The sequence below is a fragment of the Sus scrofa genome, chromosome 1 (assembly GCF_054392235.1).
Source record: "Sus scrofa isolate SSC_HxYL_T2T_F1_AM1 chromosome 1, Sscrofa_HxYL_maternal_Yorkshire_Landrace_v2.0, whole genome shotgun sequence".
NCBI lineage: Eukaryota > Metazoa > Chordata > Mammalia > Artiodactyla > Suidae > Sus > Sus scrofa.
The window spans coordinates 82,628,711-82,647,390 of NC_139383.1; the positions used below are offsets into that span (position 1 = coordinate 82,628,711).

An 18,680-nucleotide genomic window follows, 5' to 3' on the forward strand; every position below is an offset into this window, starting at 1 on the left:
TTACTACATACTTCAGTTTATTAATAATTTATATACAAATAAATTAGTTTAAAAGGATTATGATACATTTGTACACTAATCCAATTTGTACCTCTAAGCTCTGAATGTCATCAAAAGTAATCAGATTAATTTTCACAGATCAGCTCCTCAATTTCTTCTTCACTATCAGAATCTTCATAAAATGAAATTGTGGCTTGAATTGGAAAATTTTTCAGAAGAGCTTCTGCTTCTTGATACAAGTAATCATAACACTTTGATTTTGGCCAAAATAGTCTGAAAGAAGCAAATGACATAATATGCTTTATATACTCATGAAATGTTCAAATTTCAAAAACTCCACATAATTAACAATGGAGTTATGCATCTAGATAGAGAACTTAAAATGCTACTCTCACAGCTTTTTGGAGTCTACTTGGCAAAGTATCAGTAACTGGTTAATTATTTTAAATCTTTATCCAAGCTGTAAATTGGATCAGACAAATTCACACTAAATCCTTCATGAGCATAAGATCAATATTTAGCTTACTCCAGGATCATAGATATATTTATTCTTACAAGATACAGAAGAAGGTTTGTCTTCCAGTTTCCAAATTCCTTGGGGAAAAAAAATGAATCCTACTGCCAACCTTAAAAATTGTGATGAGGAGTTCCCACTGTGGCACAGCAGAAACAAACCCAACTAGTATCCATGAGGATGCAGATTTGATCCATGGCCTGGCTCAGTGGGTTAAGGATCTGGCACTGCAAGCTGTGGCATAGGTCATAGATGCAGCTTCAATCTGGTGTGGCTTCGGCTGTGGCGTAGGTTGGCAGCTGCAGCTCCCATTCGACCCCTAGACTGGGAACTTCCATATGCCACACCTGCAGCCCTTAAAAAAAAAATTAATAATAAAATAAAAACAATTGTGACGTGAACCAAATTTATAAAGATAAAATATTATGCACCTTACACAAAGGCAGAAATTACTTAGTATCTTGCTTGAAAATCAGACTTAGCTCTTAGTTAGATATAGCCAATGCAAGTTTAGAAAAGTACAAAAAGCAACATTTTGAAAATGTTATCTCTGACCCCAACCTTGATTCCATCTCTCACCCCTTTCCCTGCCCAACTAAATTTTGGAACACCATATTGAGATTCTGAGAATGAGCGTATACAAATAATTTGCATGTAAACGTGATTCCTTCAAATTTTCAAATTCTCGACAAATATTAATCTTGCCACCTGGTGTTCTATTATTTTTCATCCAAGGAAAATAAAAAAGGATAAGGCTGAATCACCAACCATACTACAGACATTTTAGTGTACAGTAAGTAGCCCCATGTTCTCATATAATAGATTAATTCTAATGCAGAGAAGGTTACATTATGATCAGTATACTCCATTTAAAAAGGCAAAAAGTAGGCAATGTAGCTTATAAATGTTTTTAGCCAGTTTTTTTTTAAGTTTATAAATTTGGTGCCTAAATAAATCCAGTCATTCAATAATATTTTAGTGATCTCTCAAGCCAAACATAATTCATAAGTCAAAGATGCATAGATCATGGACCCTATCCTCAAGAAGACAATTTTACTCAATTGAAAAATCAACAACACAAGGAATTCCTGTCAAGGAGATCTGTCAAGGAGCTCAAGGGAAAGAAATTCGACTAGAAACCCTGAGATTGTGGAGTCAATCCCTAGCCTCGCTCAGTGAGTTGGGGATCCGGCAAGGGTTGCTGTGAGCTGTGGTGTAGTTCGCAGACACAGCTCGGATCTGGCATTGCTCTGGCGACTGGACCCCTAGCCTGGGAACCGCCATATGCTCCGGGTGTGGCCCTAAAAAAAAGGACAAAAGATTAAAAAAAAAAAAAAAGATCAACAACACAAAATGCTACTCAAGGTAGGACTTAATAAACTTAAGAGAAATACAAAGATATTGCTACAGTAGTTCAGAGAAAAGAAATAAATTGCTTATATAAGAAAGAACTAATTTCCTAATGTGTAATTAAAACTGCCAAACCCAGAGAATGTTGTTTAATTGTTCTCACACTCTCTCTCCCCAGAATCTCTCACTGGCTATTTTTCTTCCATGGATTTCATACTTTCTTCAATTCTTGCCTGTTCTGAGAGATTTTTCCCAGTAACCTTTGTGGACCTCTTTTCCTCTGTATATAGATTGGATGTTGACCTTCGCCGGTTGTGTTTTATCAAGAGTGATCATCTTTCCTCTCTCACTCCCCCAGGTGACCTGACCCACTGCCATGATTTCCCCAACTGTTCAAAGTCTCCAAGTCTGCTTGTATTTCCACTTAAGAACTTCATTCTGGACCTCTGACCTGTTGATGTAGCTTTCTACTGAACATATCTATTTGGAGGCTCTATAGGCACATCAAAATATGACAAGTGGAAAATTTGACTCATTATCACATTCCTGAGATCGTTTTAAGCCCTAATTTCCATTCTGTTACTATAGCATGCAGCCAGGAACTTGGGCGTCATTCTGCCTTTTTACCTCTTCTTTAGATATCGTATCCAATACATTAGAAGCAGAATCTACTGTGTCACCTAATATCCCCAAAAATTCACCCAGTCCCATCCCCACTTCCAATGCTTTAGAATGTTCTTTATCATTTCTTGCCTGAATTGCAATAACTTTCAATCTCACTTTTGGTGTTCCAACCAAGCCTATATGCCATTTCCTTAGTGATTCTTCTGAAACATAAATCTGATCACACTACTCTTCTGATTAAAATGCTTTGAGCAAACCCCACCACCACCTACAGAATAAAGTCCGCGAGTTCCCAATGCCACATACAGGATCAGGACAAAACTTTGTATATTACCTGGCCTCTGCCTTCCATGCTAGAATGACCACGGGTTCATACATCCAAATTCCACTTCCTTGATGTTCCCAGAAGGCACTGTGCTGTTTTCTGTTTCTATGCTATATCTATGCTATATCTTCTGCCTCAGTTTCCCCTACCTACCACCCATCTGGCCAACTTCAAGACAGCCAGGTGATCCCACCTATGCTACACAATTCCCTGACCCTTCCCCGACCCTTCCCCACTCCCTCCCGCAGAATTAAGCACTTCATGCCCTGTGCATACTTGTAAAACTGACCAAGCTAAACTATTACAACACTTCCTAGAGGCTGTAATTATTTTTTTCTATGTCCTTTGCTTGTGCTAGCAAAGGGGAGGAAAGTAATCAAGATGTATTGATTAGTATGTGCTATTATAAACACACACACATTCTACAAACATTATATAGTTCTTCACCTAACAGCTCCCTGAAGCAGGGAAACTGCAGAATTAACTTTTACTTGGTGAAAAGCTACAAAGAATCTTGCAGAAAGGCTGACTTTCCTGTGGCTAGGAACAGTAAACTACTCCTCACTGTTAAGTCAAATAACTTTTGATCCCCTGTATGACCATTAGTGTCTTTAGGATTTTCATCATATTTCCATGTTCTTTTACAGGTCAAGCTCGATTTGTTTGATTTCCTGTAAACTGCGACTGTGAACATCATTCTTCCTTCTGGTTTGCAAGAGAATAAGAATATTCGCATTCAACCTGGCGTGACGTCGATTTCACTCGAACCCTTTGGCTTAAAAAGAAATTGTTTTGCAGGCAGCAGGTGTCACCGTTCTACTTTTATTAACACCATCCACTTTCCCTCTTCATAATATATTCTATAAGCGTTTGCTGAGTGTTCACTGATTAAACAGTTCTCTTAGGTGGGAGCATGAGCGCCTACATTTTTCAGTTCTATGAATAAAGGACCTCTGGGACTAGGAAGATAAAGAAACCTTAAGACAGATTTCCCAAGAGAGAAAAACTTTAGGACCAGCTGCTGGGGAGGGCTGTAGGAGGCCCCCATTCTTCCCTGGGGCTGTGGGAGCAGAGACTTTCCGTGAGGCCAGTCACTCACCTGACTGGGTGTCTGTACCGGGAAAGCTTTCCTGAGGCGTCCCTTATTCCGGGGCCATCGGGCATCTGGGGGTGTAAGAAAACGAATCTCAGTTATCACTCAGCTTCTTCGAAAAAACTGCCAACCCCGGGCGACCAAGCGTTCCTCGCATCTGCAGTAAATGTGACCCGGGAGCTCTCAGTAAGAGTAGCTTTGCTCCGGGCCCTCTCCCTGCGTCCCACTAGTTCTGGAGGACGCCCCCGCCGCATGAGCACCGACAGGGCCCGCGGTATGGCCACCGGCAGACGCGATCTTAAGCGAGGGGCAGGCCGGGCACTGTCTCCCAGGGGCCGGCGTACCCCGTCCTGGTCGATCAACCACGCCTTGGGAGGCGCGGCCCGACACGCGCTGTTCACTCACCGCCTCCGAGGTGTGGTGCGGCGCCTCCTCCTCCTTTTCGCCTTGGTCTTCAACCCATGGCCTCCAGAAGCCTGCGGATCTGCGAGGTGGGGAGCACAAGGTGCGCAGAGGAGACGTGAAAGCAGAACCCTTAGAACAGACAGCAGCTGAGCTGGGGCTAGGAGGATGTCGGGAGCGGAGTGCCGGGAGGAGGAGCTGGGGAGGCGCGGGCGGTAGGGACGGAGCGGGGGAGGCGCAGGGCGGGGCCGAGGTGCGGTACCCGGAGTCCGCTCTCCTGCTCAGCATCCGGCCTTCGGGAGAGGCGGGCAGCAGGCGGCTACGGCCGCGAACGCACTGGACTGCGGGGCTCTCTGTGCGCTCGGCGGTCTCCATCCGCAGGCTGGGCCCGGGGACCCAGCAAACCGGAGCCCGAGCCTTATATACCCCAGCGGCCCGCCACATCTTTACACACTCAATCCCTCTCCGCCCTTCTCTCCCCTGCCGGCCGCATAAACAAAACGGCTGCGCGTGAAGGCGCAGCGGCCCAAACCCTGGGGGCGAAACGCGTGCAACGCCCAAATGGCCGGGGGAGAGGTTTTGTCAAGCTAGTGTTAAACACTCTTCGACACAAGGCTGCAGGGGTCGGGGGTGGGGGCAACTTTCGCGCTGAGCAGCCAATTTTGAAGTGAGGAGGCTAGGAGGGCTTAAACTTAAGCGATTCTACACGTTTTGTGTATTCCTGCAAAAAGGGCCAAGTGGCAGGTCATTACTTGACTGGCCCTATTAAAGGCCAGTGGGCAAATGCAACTGGTCCTGGACTCCTTAAGAAAGGAATATCGGGGTTTTGGTTGTTTGTTTCTTAATGTATTGATAGTCTAGGTTCCTTCATCTGCCTGTTATTATTCGAAGATAAAAGATTTACAGGAGTTAAATTGTGAAAGACTGAATATTCCAGCCTCAAGGGCCAGAGACTGGAGTCCTAAGATTTGTCATAGAGCTCTACCTTGTCTTCTCATGTCTATGAGATGTCCCCTAATATTTTATCCGTGCTCTCCGAAGATGTCTTGAATTTCATCTACACAATACTGTCACTCTTGGCATTTTGACACTCACTGATCATTAGAAAGTTCTTTTGTGGTTGTTGGATGTATGTAGAATAATAACGAAATCTTTTAAAGTTATAGTGTGAGACAAGTTGTCAGCCTTTCTTGGTTTCTCTTATTTAATTTACCCCTTACTTACCCAGAGATCCATTAAACTTCTCAAGAGGCTTACAGTCATTGCCATGGTTGGCCATCATAGTGGCCATATAAGCAAAGGTTTTTAAAAATTGCCATGTTCAAAAAAAAAAAAAAAAAAAGCCCATTTTAAGCAAAGAGAGAGAGAGAGAATCGATGTGAGAGAGAATCGATAAGTCTGTTTGTCGCAACCAGGAAAGCCTTCTTAAAGTAAAAGAAACCTAAATTGGAGGAAACCTAAATAGAAGGATCAGTCGAGAGACAGTGTAGTCTGTGTGTGCGTGGTACAGGAGTGGGAAACAGAACAATGCTTCTAGAGGTTAGGTTTTGCTGGAGCAGAGATGTGGCTGAGGAGAGAGAAAAGGCTTTAAGCATCTAACATATCATGATAAAGCATTTCAGCTTTATTTTGTAAGCACTGGTGAGAGATTTTAAGCCCGAGAGTGGAATAATCCAACTTTTTGTTTTATAAAAATCATTCTGAGGATTCTCTAATGGTGCAGTATGTTAAGGATCCAGCATTGTCACCATTTTGGCTCTGGTTACAGCTGTGGCCCTGGTGGGTTTGATTCCTGATCCTGGACTTCCACATGCCAGGGGGGTAGCCAAAAAGAAAATAATAAATAAAATAAAAATAAAAATCTCTGGCAGCCATATGGCAGGTGGTTTTAGGGAAGTCTGATACTGAAGACAAGGAAATTTACAAACTCACTGCAATAGTTCAGGCAAGAGATAACAAGAAGATGTATATTAAGGATGAATATGGAAGAATATATTTGAGGAATACTTAGAATCTACAGAACTACCTGAATCGGAAACTGTGGGTAGACATGAAAGTGATGTCTAGATATGCTTCTAGGTGTGTCTAGCCTGCTTTAGTGAGTAGATGATGGCTCAAACAAAGACAAAGAAAATGGAATATAGGAGGAAGGACAGGTGAGATGCTTTTATGTTCTTTCAATATGTTAATAGGGCTTAAGAAAAAAGACAATAAATTGGGTTTGGGATCTTGAATCAGTCAGGTTGGGCTGGGCTAGACAGCAGTATCAAATAACTCCAAACTCTCCACAGGCTTAAAACAATAGAGATTTATTTATCATTCAAGTCATGTATTCATTTGTTTGGTGGAAGACCTTCTTACATCATGCTCACTTAAGGATAACATGTTATGGGAGTTCCTGCTGTGGCACAGTGAATTAAAGATCCACATTGCAGCGGCTGTGGCATAGGTCACAGCTATAGCTCAGATTCAATCCCTGGCCTAGGAGCCTCCATATGTCCCAGTTATGGAGCCTCTTTCCTCTGGAACATTGCCAGTTGTCGTAACCTAGAGAAGGAAATAAAATTGATAGATTTTTCAGAAGGCTTAGGAATATATACATTGAGAAAATATCCAGAGGACAACAAGAAATATGAGATCTTGAGTTTAGTAGAGAGTTTAGGACTAAACATTTAAATGTGGGAAACACACACATACACGCAAGAGGTAGAAATTAAAACAATAGGAAATTAAAACAATAGGAAATTTTGTAAGCTTGAGAACAGGACCAAGGACAGAGCTCTGAAAAGCAGCATTTGATTGTAAAATGAGAGGGAAAGCAATAAATAAAATAAAACAAACAAACAAAAAACCCCTCACTGTAAAAGACTGGTGAAGGTGGTAGAAGGTGCATTTGTAGCACAGGGGTGGTGAAAATGTGGCATGACAGAATTTCAACAGAAAGGTCCAAGGTATTAAGTGCTACCAAGGGGTCAAACAAGATAAGGATACATGTTAATTGAAATTGGCAATTAAGAGGTTATAAGTGACTTTGAAACAACATTTTAAGTGTATGTATGTAGGACTTCCGATCAAGTCGAGCTTTACGGGATGAAGAAATAAAAACAGTGGTATGATACTGCCATTTTACAGGAAAAAAAGGGAAATGCTGGGTCAGTAGAGGGGTTTGGTTTTAGTGTGTAAGTAATAGGAAAATGTTTATAAAAGGAAGAGAGGAAGCAGAGGAGGAGAAGCCACTAGAGAGAGGGCACTGGACAATGGCTCACGGTCCTGTAGGGGGTGGGAAGGAAGCAATGAGATGAATAGATCTGGGGAGGACTCTTTCTCATGTGACTGGAGAGTGTGCCTCAGCAGTGACAGTAATCCAGGTCTGGCATCACTTGACAAATAAGTTTAATCAAGAAGACTAACCTGGTGTGGAGAAGATGGGTGTATTGTGATGACAAGACATAAATCCAAGAGAATATCAGTTGTCTCAAAATTGTGAAAGAAAAAAAAAGAATGTATTCCCAGAAGAAAAAAAAAAAAAAGGGAGAATCAGTTACTACAAATAGGGCAAGATATATATTTGATCAAATTTAGGTAAACTGAGAAAGAGAAATGTGGATTATTAGAGCTAGAAGATCCTAAATCCTCCATTTATACGTTTATTCCAATTATGCTGCCTATTTATGCAGATGTTGAAGCCAATTTCCAGTGTGACAAAGGCCAATCAATATTCATTACAATTTAAGTTTATTTTAGAAGTCAATATGAGATCATGGGTACATTTAAATTATGTGCTTTTTATTTATTTACTTTTTTTATTTTTTGCCATGCCTGCAGCATATGGAAGTTCCTGGACCAGGGATTGAATCAGAGTCACAGCTGCAACCGACGCCATAGCTACAGCAATTCGGGATCCTTAACCAACTGCACGGGCCAGGAATCAAAACCATGCAGCCACAGAGACAACACTGATCCATAATCCACTGTGCTACAGTGGGAACATTCAAATGATGTGCTTTTAAAATTGAGGTATAATTTATAACTATAATATAATTTGACATATAAATTTGTTCCAAATGTACAACATAATGATTGAACATATGTATATATTGGTGAAATGATCATCACAATAAATCTAGTTAATGTCCATCACCACATGTAATTACACATTTTTTCTTGGGATGAGAACTTTTAAGATTTATTCTCTTTGCAACTTTCGAATATATAATACAGTATTATTGACCGGCTATACGTTATATTCCCAGGACTTATTTATTTTATAACTAGAAGCCTTTTAACCACCTTTACCCATTTCATCCCACCTCCCCACCCCCACCTCTGGCAACCACCAATCTGTTCTCTGTATCTATCAGTTTGGTGTTTTTTGTTTTTGTCTTTGTGGTTTTTTCCAGATACCACATATGAGATTATACAGTACTTGTCTTTCTGTCTCTAATTTATTTCACTTAGCATAATGCCCTCAAGATCAATTTGTGTTGTTGCAAATGGCAGGATTTCCTTCATTTTTATGGCTGTTCATTGGGAGGGTTTTTTTTTTTTTTTTCTTTTTATGGCTGTACCCACAGTACATGGAAGTTTCTGTGCCAGGAATCAAATCCAGGCCACAGCTGCGACCTAAGCCACAGCTGCTTCAGCAATGCCAGATCCTTTAACCCACTACACCAGGCTGGGCTTCTTCTTTTTTTTTTTTTTTTTTTTGTCTTTTTACCTTTTCTAAGGCCGCTCCTGCGGTATATGGAGGTTTCCAGTCTAGGGGTCTAATCGGAGCCAAGCCGTAGCCACTGGCCTACACCAGAGCCACAGCAACGCAGGATCTGAGCCACATCTGCAACCTACACCACAGCTGACGTCAACGTCGGGTCCTTAACCCACTGAGCAAGGCCAGGGATGGACCCCACAACCTCATGGTTCCTAGTCGGATTCATTAACCACTACACTACAATGGGAACTCCCAGGCTGGGCTTCTTAATCCACTGCACCATGGTGGGAACTCCTACTTGAAGGTTTTTTTTTTTCTGAATTACTGATTCATCCTCTTTACTAGTAGTTCATCTGCTCGGATTTTCTATTTCTTAATGATTCACTCTTGGTAGGTTGTATGTTTCTAGGAAATTATCCATTCCTAAAATATGTGCTTTATATAACATATCAATATGCTTTCCATAACACATCAAGGAGGATTAATACTAGGATTAAAAGTATAAAAACCTTAGTTTCTTCAACGAGTATTTATTGAACACCTGCCGTGTACCAGGCACTGTTCTAGGAGCTTGGGATATGTCAGTGAACAAAACAGACAAAACTCCTTACCTTCATGGAGCTTACTTTCTAACAAACATCTAAGCCACCAGCTTTTTTTTTTTAAGTATTACTTTTTACTTCATTTTTAAAATTTTTTATTATAGTTGATTTTTAATGTTCTGTCAATTTTTTCTGACCCTATTCTATATATATATACACACATACATACACACACACACACATACACATACATACATATATGTATATACATTCTGACCCAACTATATATATATATATATATATATACACACACACATATATGTATATACAAAAGAATATATATTCTTTTTCATATATATACAAAAGAGTATATATATATATATTCTTTTTCTCACATTATCCTCCATTGTGTTTCATCATGAGTGGCTAGGTATAGCTCCCTGTGCTATACAGCAGGATCTTATTGCTTATCCACTCCAAATTCAATAGTTTCACATACTAACCCCAAACTCCCAGTCCATCCCACTCCCTCCTCCTCCCCTTTGGCAACCACAAGTCTGTTCTTCATGTCCTTGAGTGTTTCTTTTCTGTAAATAGGTTCATTTGTGCCATATATTAGATTCCACATATAAGTGATATTGTATGGTATTTGTCTTTCTCTTCTAAGCCACCTGCTTTTATATTTTACTAAAATAAAGTATTTTTAATTCACCTTAAACATGGGACATGTGTGCCCAATATGCTTTTTTCCTTTAATCTTTGGATTTTTGAATGACTATTAAGACGAAAAAAAGGGAGCATGTCCTGGAGTGAGGGTCCCTGAGGAGGAAGACCAGAAAAAATTAAGACCACATAAAAACAATGTAAAAGGGCTTCTATCTCTTCCAGAAAATAATAACCCATTAAAAGAAAAATTGTAGTTTGAACTCGGTTCCCATTCAGAATGTCACCTGCTGTGTGCCTGCTCTTTTTGGGTCTGACTTGTTCTCCACTTAGAGGCTGAAGTGAGAAGCATCTCTGTGAAGGATAAGGGGAAGATGGTGACTCACAGCTGCGGTTGCCACCATGTGGCTCCTGAATGAGGCTGATTTTGCTTATGCAAGAGCAGAGCCAGTCTCAGTTCCTACATATCCCCTCTTATCCATGATTTCATAAATGTTATTTTTTTAACTGTAATCTCTACCTACTTAGCTAGACTCCTTTTCAAAAAATTGTACATACAAAATGTGCTCCTCTCTGGAAAATTGGTGTCAGAAAGCCAACAGAATCAAACTTATTAACATTTTGGGTATTATATTTCAATGGGTATTATATTTCTGTCTTCACACAGAAAAGTTGTGAAAAAGGTGGTATAAAACCACATAATAAAATAAATAATAATAAAATAATAATATAATAATAATAAATATAATAAAAATAAAATAAAAACCACATAATAAAATAAAAGGTGGTACATAATACATACGAGGGATCTTGTGAAGAGATGTTCAGGTTCTAAAACTGGATTGTAGTGATGGTTGTACAATGCTGTAATTTACAAAATATCATTAACCTGCACAGTTAAAGTGTGCAGAAATGTATGGTGGGAGAATTTTATGGTATACAAGAAGTATAGCTCAATTTAAAAACTTTAAATATGACCTTGAAGGATGGATACCTGACCAGACTCAGTCTAGGTTTGAAGAACTAAATACCATATCCAGAATCAAGCCTGTTTTCGATGTTTCCAATTTGCAGGTTTTTCAAAACATGGATCTTTGGTAGAAAAGGTGATGGTTATAATGTCTATGATAACTTTAGAGTTTTTTTAAAGCAGACATTGTATTCACTGGTCTCTGGACAGTTTTAGGTAGTTTTCCTGCAGTGCTGTCTCCCTGAGGCTCCACGTGAATGCTCTGGTCCACAGTGATCAGAGCAAGTTCTTTAGAAAATGCTGTATTGAACCTGCAGTAAAGACTTCAACTTCCAACGCATTGAATGCAGTGATAAACCATCTGCCAGGCCTTTGTCAGCAAAGTCTCCACTACTGCTGATTTGCCAGAACCCAGGACTTCACACTGAGGCCAATATAAAAGAGCATTTGAATTACTTGAACTTGAGATTGAACCAAAGACCAAGCCAGTGTAGTCAAGTAACTAGGGATTAAATTTTGCATTATTAAAAAGTTAGGAGTTCTCTTGTGACTCAGCAATTTACAGATCCAGCATTGTCACTATAACAGCTTGTGTCGCTGCTGTGGCACGGATTCAATCCCCGGCCCAGGAATTTCTGCATGCCTTGGATGCAGCCAAAAAAGAAAAAAGAAAGAAAGTTAGGCACGGGGAATGTGTTCTAAACTTAACAGTAAGCTAAAATACTCCTGTCCCCCTTTACAGTTGGATTGGCCCTTCTCTGGTCAACATATGATGCCAATAAAATCTTGTTTGAGATGGTTGGCTTAACATAAGCCTTTTGTGGTCTGAGGATCAGATTCTTAGTGAAAGGTGGCGTTTCCAAACTTTTGGCATTTGAGAACCTGCCCGGGTTTAAGATAAAGATAACAGTTGTGGTAAAAACTAAGAACTGAGCAGAGCAAGCGTGTGTTGTTTTAAACCGGGAAGGCGCTCACAGATGGCACAGAGGGAGATTTAGCAAGTCTGTGCGAATCACACTCATACATGGGAATAGCTCCATTGAAAACAGCCAGATTCCATTGCATCCCTCCAGTAACTTTCTTACTTCATTAATAGCAATAAAGTATAATATTTAATGGTCTAAAATATTCCATGCTTTAAGCTATAGTTACAGTTGGATGTATATTTTTAAAACTATAATGAGAGTTGGTGAGAGATGGTTCCCATTCAAAGTATATTAAGGATACGGAATATATGCTAAAGTTTAGATTTAGACAAATAAAGTATTGTGAGTTCTTGATGGCCTTACTTCTCGACATTTCTAAACTTTTGTGTTGGCCCCAAAGAGGTTAATTTCTCATCCGTAATAAATTATGTAAAGTAAAAATATAATATATAAAAAAGTATCCCTTTGACATAAAAAGAGATTGTCATCCCATTATAAAACTATGTTTTACAACCTTTTTCTACACTGACACCTTATGTTAAATATTCATTAACTATACAATTTTAATATCCTGTATTATTAAATACCAATGGCCATAATATGATACACACCAATATTTAGTGTTACATTTTTTTTCAGAATGTAACATGAAATAAAGAGATGACTCAGGAAAGAAAACTAGATTCAATGAACTGTTATTGATCAGCCACTCTGTGCTTGGCACTGTATTAAGCTTTGAGCACACACTGTAAAATAAGGCCAACATGTTTTCCAGCTCTCATAGTGCTTATATTCTAGTTGAGAAACAGCAAATAAACAAATGCATGAAAAAATAATTACAGATTTGCAAGAGTGCTGTTAATGGAAATAGAAGAATGATTTAATATCAAGTAAGTGGACGAGGCCTCTTTTAAATAGGGTGGTCAGGGGAGGCTTCTGAAGAGATGACTAAGCTGAGTTTGAAGGAAAAATAACAGAGGTCTGTTTCCTAAATGATCTAGAAATCATTCTTGCTCTAGCCAAACCATACACAGTCATAGTAGAAAATACCTACCTGTTCTGGTTGGCTCATGCTATTAGTAGGAGACCAGACAGCTGGTGTGTGGGTTGTTCTAGAAGAGGAAAGACATATTGAATAGTATTTTTCTGTATTTGTTTCTCACTTTTATTAATTACTTAAAGAATTACATCTATTATATAATGAAATTCATATTCTTTAAATATATAAATGTTCCCAGTTAAACAGGGAGCCAAGTTTTAACTATAACTATTAAGTTTAAGAGGTGCAATAATTTAATGTGTCAGCCATGACACATACGTGCTTAAGTAAGGAAACAAAAATGTAGTTGTATTAAATTGAGTAGAGTTGACTTTTTGTTATTACTCAATGAATTATAGAAGAATATAAGCCAAGAATAAACTATCAATAAAAATTATAGAAAGTGAGATTTTGTATGTCTTTAATGCTGCTAGGCATTCATTAGGCACTCAATGACTACTGACTTCCTTAAAAGAAGGAAAACAGGATGTGAGTTCCATACCTGGCTCAGTGGGTTAAGATCCAGCATTGCCCCAAGCTGCAGCATAGGTCTGAGATGCGGCCTATACCCAATGTTGTTGTGGCTGTGGCATAGGCTGGCAGCTGCAGCTCCATTTCAGCTCCTAACCTGGGAACTTCCATATGCCATAGGTGCAGCCCTAAAAACAAAACAAAAAAAGTTAAAGCTGAGAAGTTTTTAAGATATACGTATCTTCAACCAACAGAATCTGGCTTATCTTTAAAAATTAATGAAAGCACATTCAGGAGACTGAGAAGACATGAGCTCAGAATTAATTGAGAAATGGTTTACCTGGTAGTCAGTAGTGTTCTCCAGTAATTCTGGGATGCTCTTCCTGGGTACAGGTAGGGTGCACTGCTTGCCTATCCCTGGAAGTCAGGTGTGGCTTTGTGATATATGAGTGGAAGGGATATGTCTCATTACTGAATGGAAACCTTAAGAACCAATGGGCTTTCCCCCTTGTTGGGATGGAGGAGATTCCATTAGTCTGAATAAGGATGATATGGAGCAGGACCTCATACTGACCAGAAGTAAACTTTTGTGGTTTTAAACTAGTGAGATTTTTTCCTGTGATGTAACAGCCTTTGCCGCCTGATTCACTTGACCTTTTGATCCATTAATGAAGAATGCCATGGAAGCCAACAGTATAATCATAAAATTATGTATAATTTTAACAAGCTGGAAGGACAGATAAGGATTATATGGCTTTTGACCAAAGGTTCATAGGGGAAAAAATACTTAATGTGACCTTTGAAGCAAATTATAATAAAACGATACCAAATTGGGATGAATTTCTAATGTTGTAGGAGACATTTTAGAGTAGTTTTTATTAAAGGAATCTTCACTTATTCTAAAAATATTCATCTACCAAAGCCATGAAAAGACTCTGCTAGACTCTAGAGAGATACGTAAGTGGGATCCACCCTCAAGTAATGAACCACTCCTGAAAACTTCATAGAAATTATGAGTCTAAGTCAGACTTTAACCCCTTATTTTTTAAAAATAATGCCATTTGTCTTCTGATACATAATATAATCTCAAACTAGCAGTGACTTAAACAAAATTGAAGTTTATTTTTCTCTCATACAAAATTCTTTACCAAGTAGACGATCCAAGGGTGGTATGAAAACTCTTTTCAATCAGAGACCCACACTGTTTCCTTCTGTCTCTGTTCTACCATCCTCAGGGAATGGACCTTACCTCTGTTTACCAAGATAGCTGCTAGAGATCCAGGTATCACATTCTACACTCCAGATAATGTCATGGTAGAAAAGACAAAGAACAAAAGTAAAAGGGCCTATGACTGATGTCTTTTAAGGAAGTGCCTTAGAAATTACCACATAACTTTTTAGTCTCTTTGATCAGAATTTTGCCACATAGCCACACCTAGCTGCAAGGAAAACTGACAAATAAAGCCTTATTATAAGCAACCCTATCCCTACCTAAAAAATCAGGGGAGAGTAACCAAGGAAGAATGAATATTAAGGTGGTAACCACCATATTTGGCCACACTGTTCTATAGCTACTTAAAACACCTGCAAGAAATTTTATCAGAAGAATAATAGATAAATTAGTTGATTCGTTCATACTTACAGATTCGGTGGGCTCTGGGAGTCCAGGGCTGTCATGCCTTTGATCATGGCTCCGGTTATGGTGTCAAAGCAAGTTTTCTCTACCTTTGGAAAGGTGAGATGACAGGTTAAGTTTGTCTACTGGCATTACCCTTAATCACTGAATGAATAATTGTATTACCTCAAACTTAAGAAAAGGTTGCAAGGGCCCTTTTATGCTTTTTATCCAGGTTTACCACTTGTTAAACATTTTCCCCCTCTTGGTTCATTGTTCTATCTATCTATTTCTATCTGTATCTACACCTCTATCTACATATTTTTTCTTAATTACTTGAGAGTAAGTGGCAGACATCATGCCCTGTCACCCCTAAATATTTTGGTATGAATATCCTCAAATAAAGGACAATTTCTTTAATTATCACACAACTCCAGAGACTGAGCTTTATAATCACTGTGTTATTAAGAATCCATGACCAGAGCTGAACACTGGAAGTACCCTTGAAGACTGCACAGCTGGGTCACTGGTCTACGAAGAGTTGATTTCCTTTCCTGGGCTGGGGTCTGTGGTCATAAACTAATCCTGTTTGCAGAGCAGAGGATTACAGACTCGTCATGTCTGTAGACTCATGCTGTCTGCAGGGCAGAACAAGGCAGAACTCAGTCCTAGGAAGGCCTGAAGTTTTATTTCTTTAGTTTTTTCTTTTTCTTTCTTTCTTTCTTTTTTTTTTTTTTTTTTTTTTTTTAGGTCTGCACCCATGACATATGGAAGTTCCCAGGCTAGGGGTCAAATGAGAGCTACAGCTGCCAGCCTCTGCCACAGCCACAGCAGCTCGGGATCTGAGCCATGTCTGTGAACTATACCGCAGCCCAATGCAACACTGGATCCCTGACCCACTGAGCAAGGCCAGGGATCAAACTTGCATCCTCATGGATACTAGTCTGATTTGTTTCTGATGTGCTGCAATGGGAACTCCCTAAAGTTTTATTTCTAAGTCATAGTATATTAAAATAGACATCTAGAGGGGTTGCCGCTGTGGCACAGTGAGTTAAGGATCTGACTGAAGTAACTCAGGTCCATGCAGACCTACAGGTTCCACCCCGGGCCTGCCAGGTGCAATGGGTTAAAGGGTCCAGCGTTGCTACAGCTGCAGCTTGATTCAATCCCTGGCCTGGGAACTTCCATATGTCATAGTTGTGGCCATAAAATAAAAAATAAAATAAAATAAAATAAAATAAAATGACACCTAGATGTTTAAAATTTGGGGACTTATATGGCAGCTGATTATTTACAGTCTATCTAAAGTTTTTAGAGTGTAAGATGCTTCTTTGTAACAGGTACATTCAACTCCCCCATCACCTCAGCACAGTGTCTCCTCATGCATGCTTCATCTGTGCCTGTTGTTCTCAGACCGAAAATGTGTCAGGGCTGGACATATCCAGCCTTCAGTTGTGATGGAGCGGGGGTATTTGCCTGGTGCATGTGCTGGAGAAGTGGGGTCTTGCTGCTGCACATATGGACTTTCAACTAATTCTTCTGTGTTGAGCATCTCCTTACATTCTCATCCTCAAGGGTACCTGGTACCTCTGATTCTCAAGGCCTCCCAGGGCCCTGCAGCATGAATCAGCTTGTTTCTGGTGATTGCTTTCTTCACTGCTTTCTTCAGTCTGATGAGTCAATTATTAGTCCTTCACTCACTTCCCTTCTCTTTGCCCTTCAGCATTTTTGTGTGTTTCTTTACCATCATTTTGAGTAGGGTTTCAGGAGAGAATGGAGATAAATGTGTGCCTTCAACCCCCAATCCTAGTTATCTCTGTAATGATATTCTTCAAGGTAAGTGGAATTGAAACAGAACTAAGCACGATTTTTAGTCAGTATATATTCAGAAGTATATGCTCTTGTTCTGATAAGACTATTACTGACACGCTGCTATAGAAATGTGAATTTCTTAATGAATGTGAATTCTAACAAGATTGTTCCAGAACAAGATTGTTTCTGTAGACAATTTCATTCTACTTTAAAATGCTGTAATACACATAGTACATACTCAGCTTTGAATCTGGTAGTTTGTAATACAAATTAGTGAAGGGTCACACTATGAGTTCACACTGCCTGTTTAGGGAGGGTGATCCTCCTGCTTCTGCAGCCCAGCCCTCTCATCTTCCGACTCCTTCAGTGATTCTTCTATCAGTCTGACTGTGGCTAACTTAAGGAAAAAGGAAGTTATTAGAAGCATACAAAGGATTCATAGACTCAAAGGGAGGCTGAAATTCAAGAGAGGGAGTGACAGGAACAATGAAACTCAGAGGGACCGATGTAGGAAGCAGGGACTATGGAACAGGGAATAGCCGAATGTTGCTGTTGAGTCCACCACTATGTAAGAATGATCTTTAACCTGACCCCCTTGCTGTACAGTGGGAAAATAAAAAAATTTAAATTAAAAAAAAAACAAAAACATTTGCAGGGACAATTCAAATGATCAATAAAAATATATGGCAAATTTTTTGTCTTAAAAAAAAAAAAAGAATGATCTTCAAGGTGTTCCATCCTTTCCATTCTCTCTCAGGGTTCAAGGTGTACAGAGGGTCTCTGTCCAACCTAAGGACTATAACAGGATGATATCAAGTTGCTTACAACCATGGGACATTGAATTTGATCCTGCCAGGACCTCCCAGGGCATGTGCAGCCCGCTTCTCAGAGTCGTCCATTCACCCATGAGGTGAGCTTAGGTCAGGCACTGGACAGATCTGTACCCTTGGCTTTTAGCTTCTGGGAAATGGTAGATAAGAGCCAGGAATTCCTGCTCCTCTGTCCCCAAGATTCCCCACAAGAAATCAGGGTGCCAGCAGGAAGGGGGCTGTGTATCAGACACCTATTGGGCCCTGCCTCACATTCTCTGAGCCTTGATGCTGTTGGTGGCCGTGGCATTGACAGACTGCAGTGAGGGTTCCAATGGCTTCATGCTGATGGTGCCTTACCTTCTGTATGCTCTGAACTGCTGGCCTGGGACTGCTGTTCCAGGACCACAGGACACTGCTCAGCATGCTCTTAGGCACAGCCCTGAAGTCAGGAGGGTGCCTCAACTAGTGGATGATGGATAAATATTTCTCCTGGTCAAATTGTTCAGTAGACAGTTCTGAAACTGTCTACACACTCCCCAGCAGACACACCATGATGACTAAATTGGTCAAATATCCTTGAAATAATTTTTCCTTCTCCCCTGTTTTATATGTTCTGTTTCCTTACTCTGGCTCCCCAAGAACACTTACTAAATAAACAGCTTCAGGCTCTGCTCTGGGGGAAACCAGGCTAGGACAGAGGAAATGCTGAGGAGGCAAAACAAAGCCAGCTTCAGGGATTATATCCATGAACACAATAAGCAGCATTTACATAGGTTCTAGTCTCTCTAAAAAAATTTTTTTAATGGCTGCACCC

General features: G+C 39.9%; 1 protein-coding gene across 1 annotated transcript; it reads right to left on the reverse strand.

Moving 5' to 3' along the window:
• On the reverse strand, positions 1-4,705 carry RIPPLY2 (ripply transcriptional repressor 2). The gene is made up of 3 exons (XM_005659403.4): positions 4,312-4,705; positions 3,913-3,977; positions 1-273 (listed from the first exon to the last, which is right to left on the reverse strand). The coding sequence occupies exons 1-3, from the start codon at positions 4,681-4,683 to the stop codon at positions 126-128; spliced, it is 585 nt and encodes a 194-aa protein (XP_005659460.2). The 5' UTR covers positions 4,684-4,705; the 3' UTR covers positions 1-125.
• Between the last annotated feature and the right edge of the window lie 13,975 nt (positions 4,706-18,680).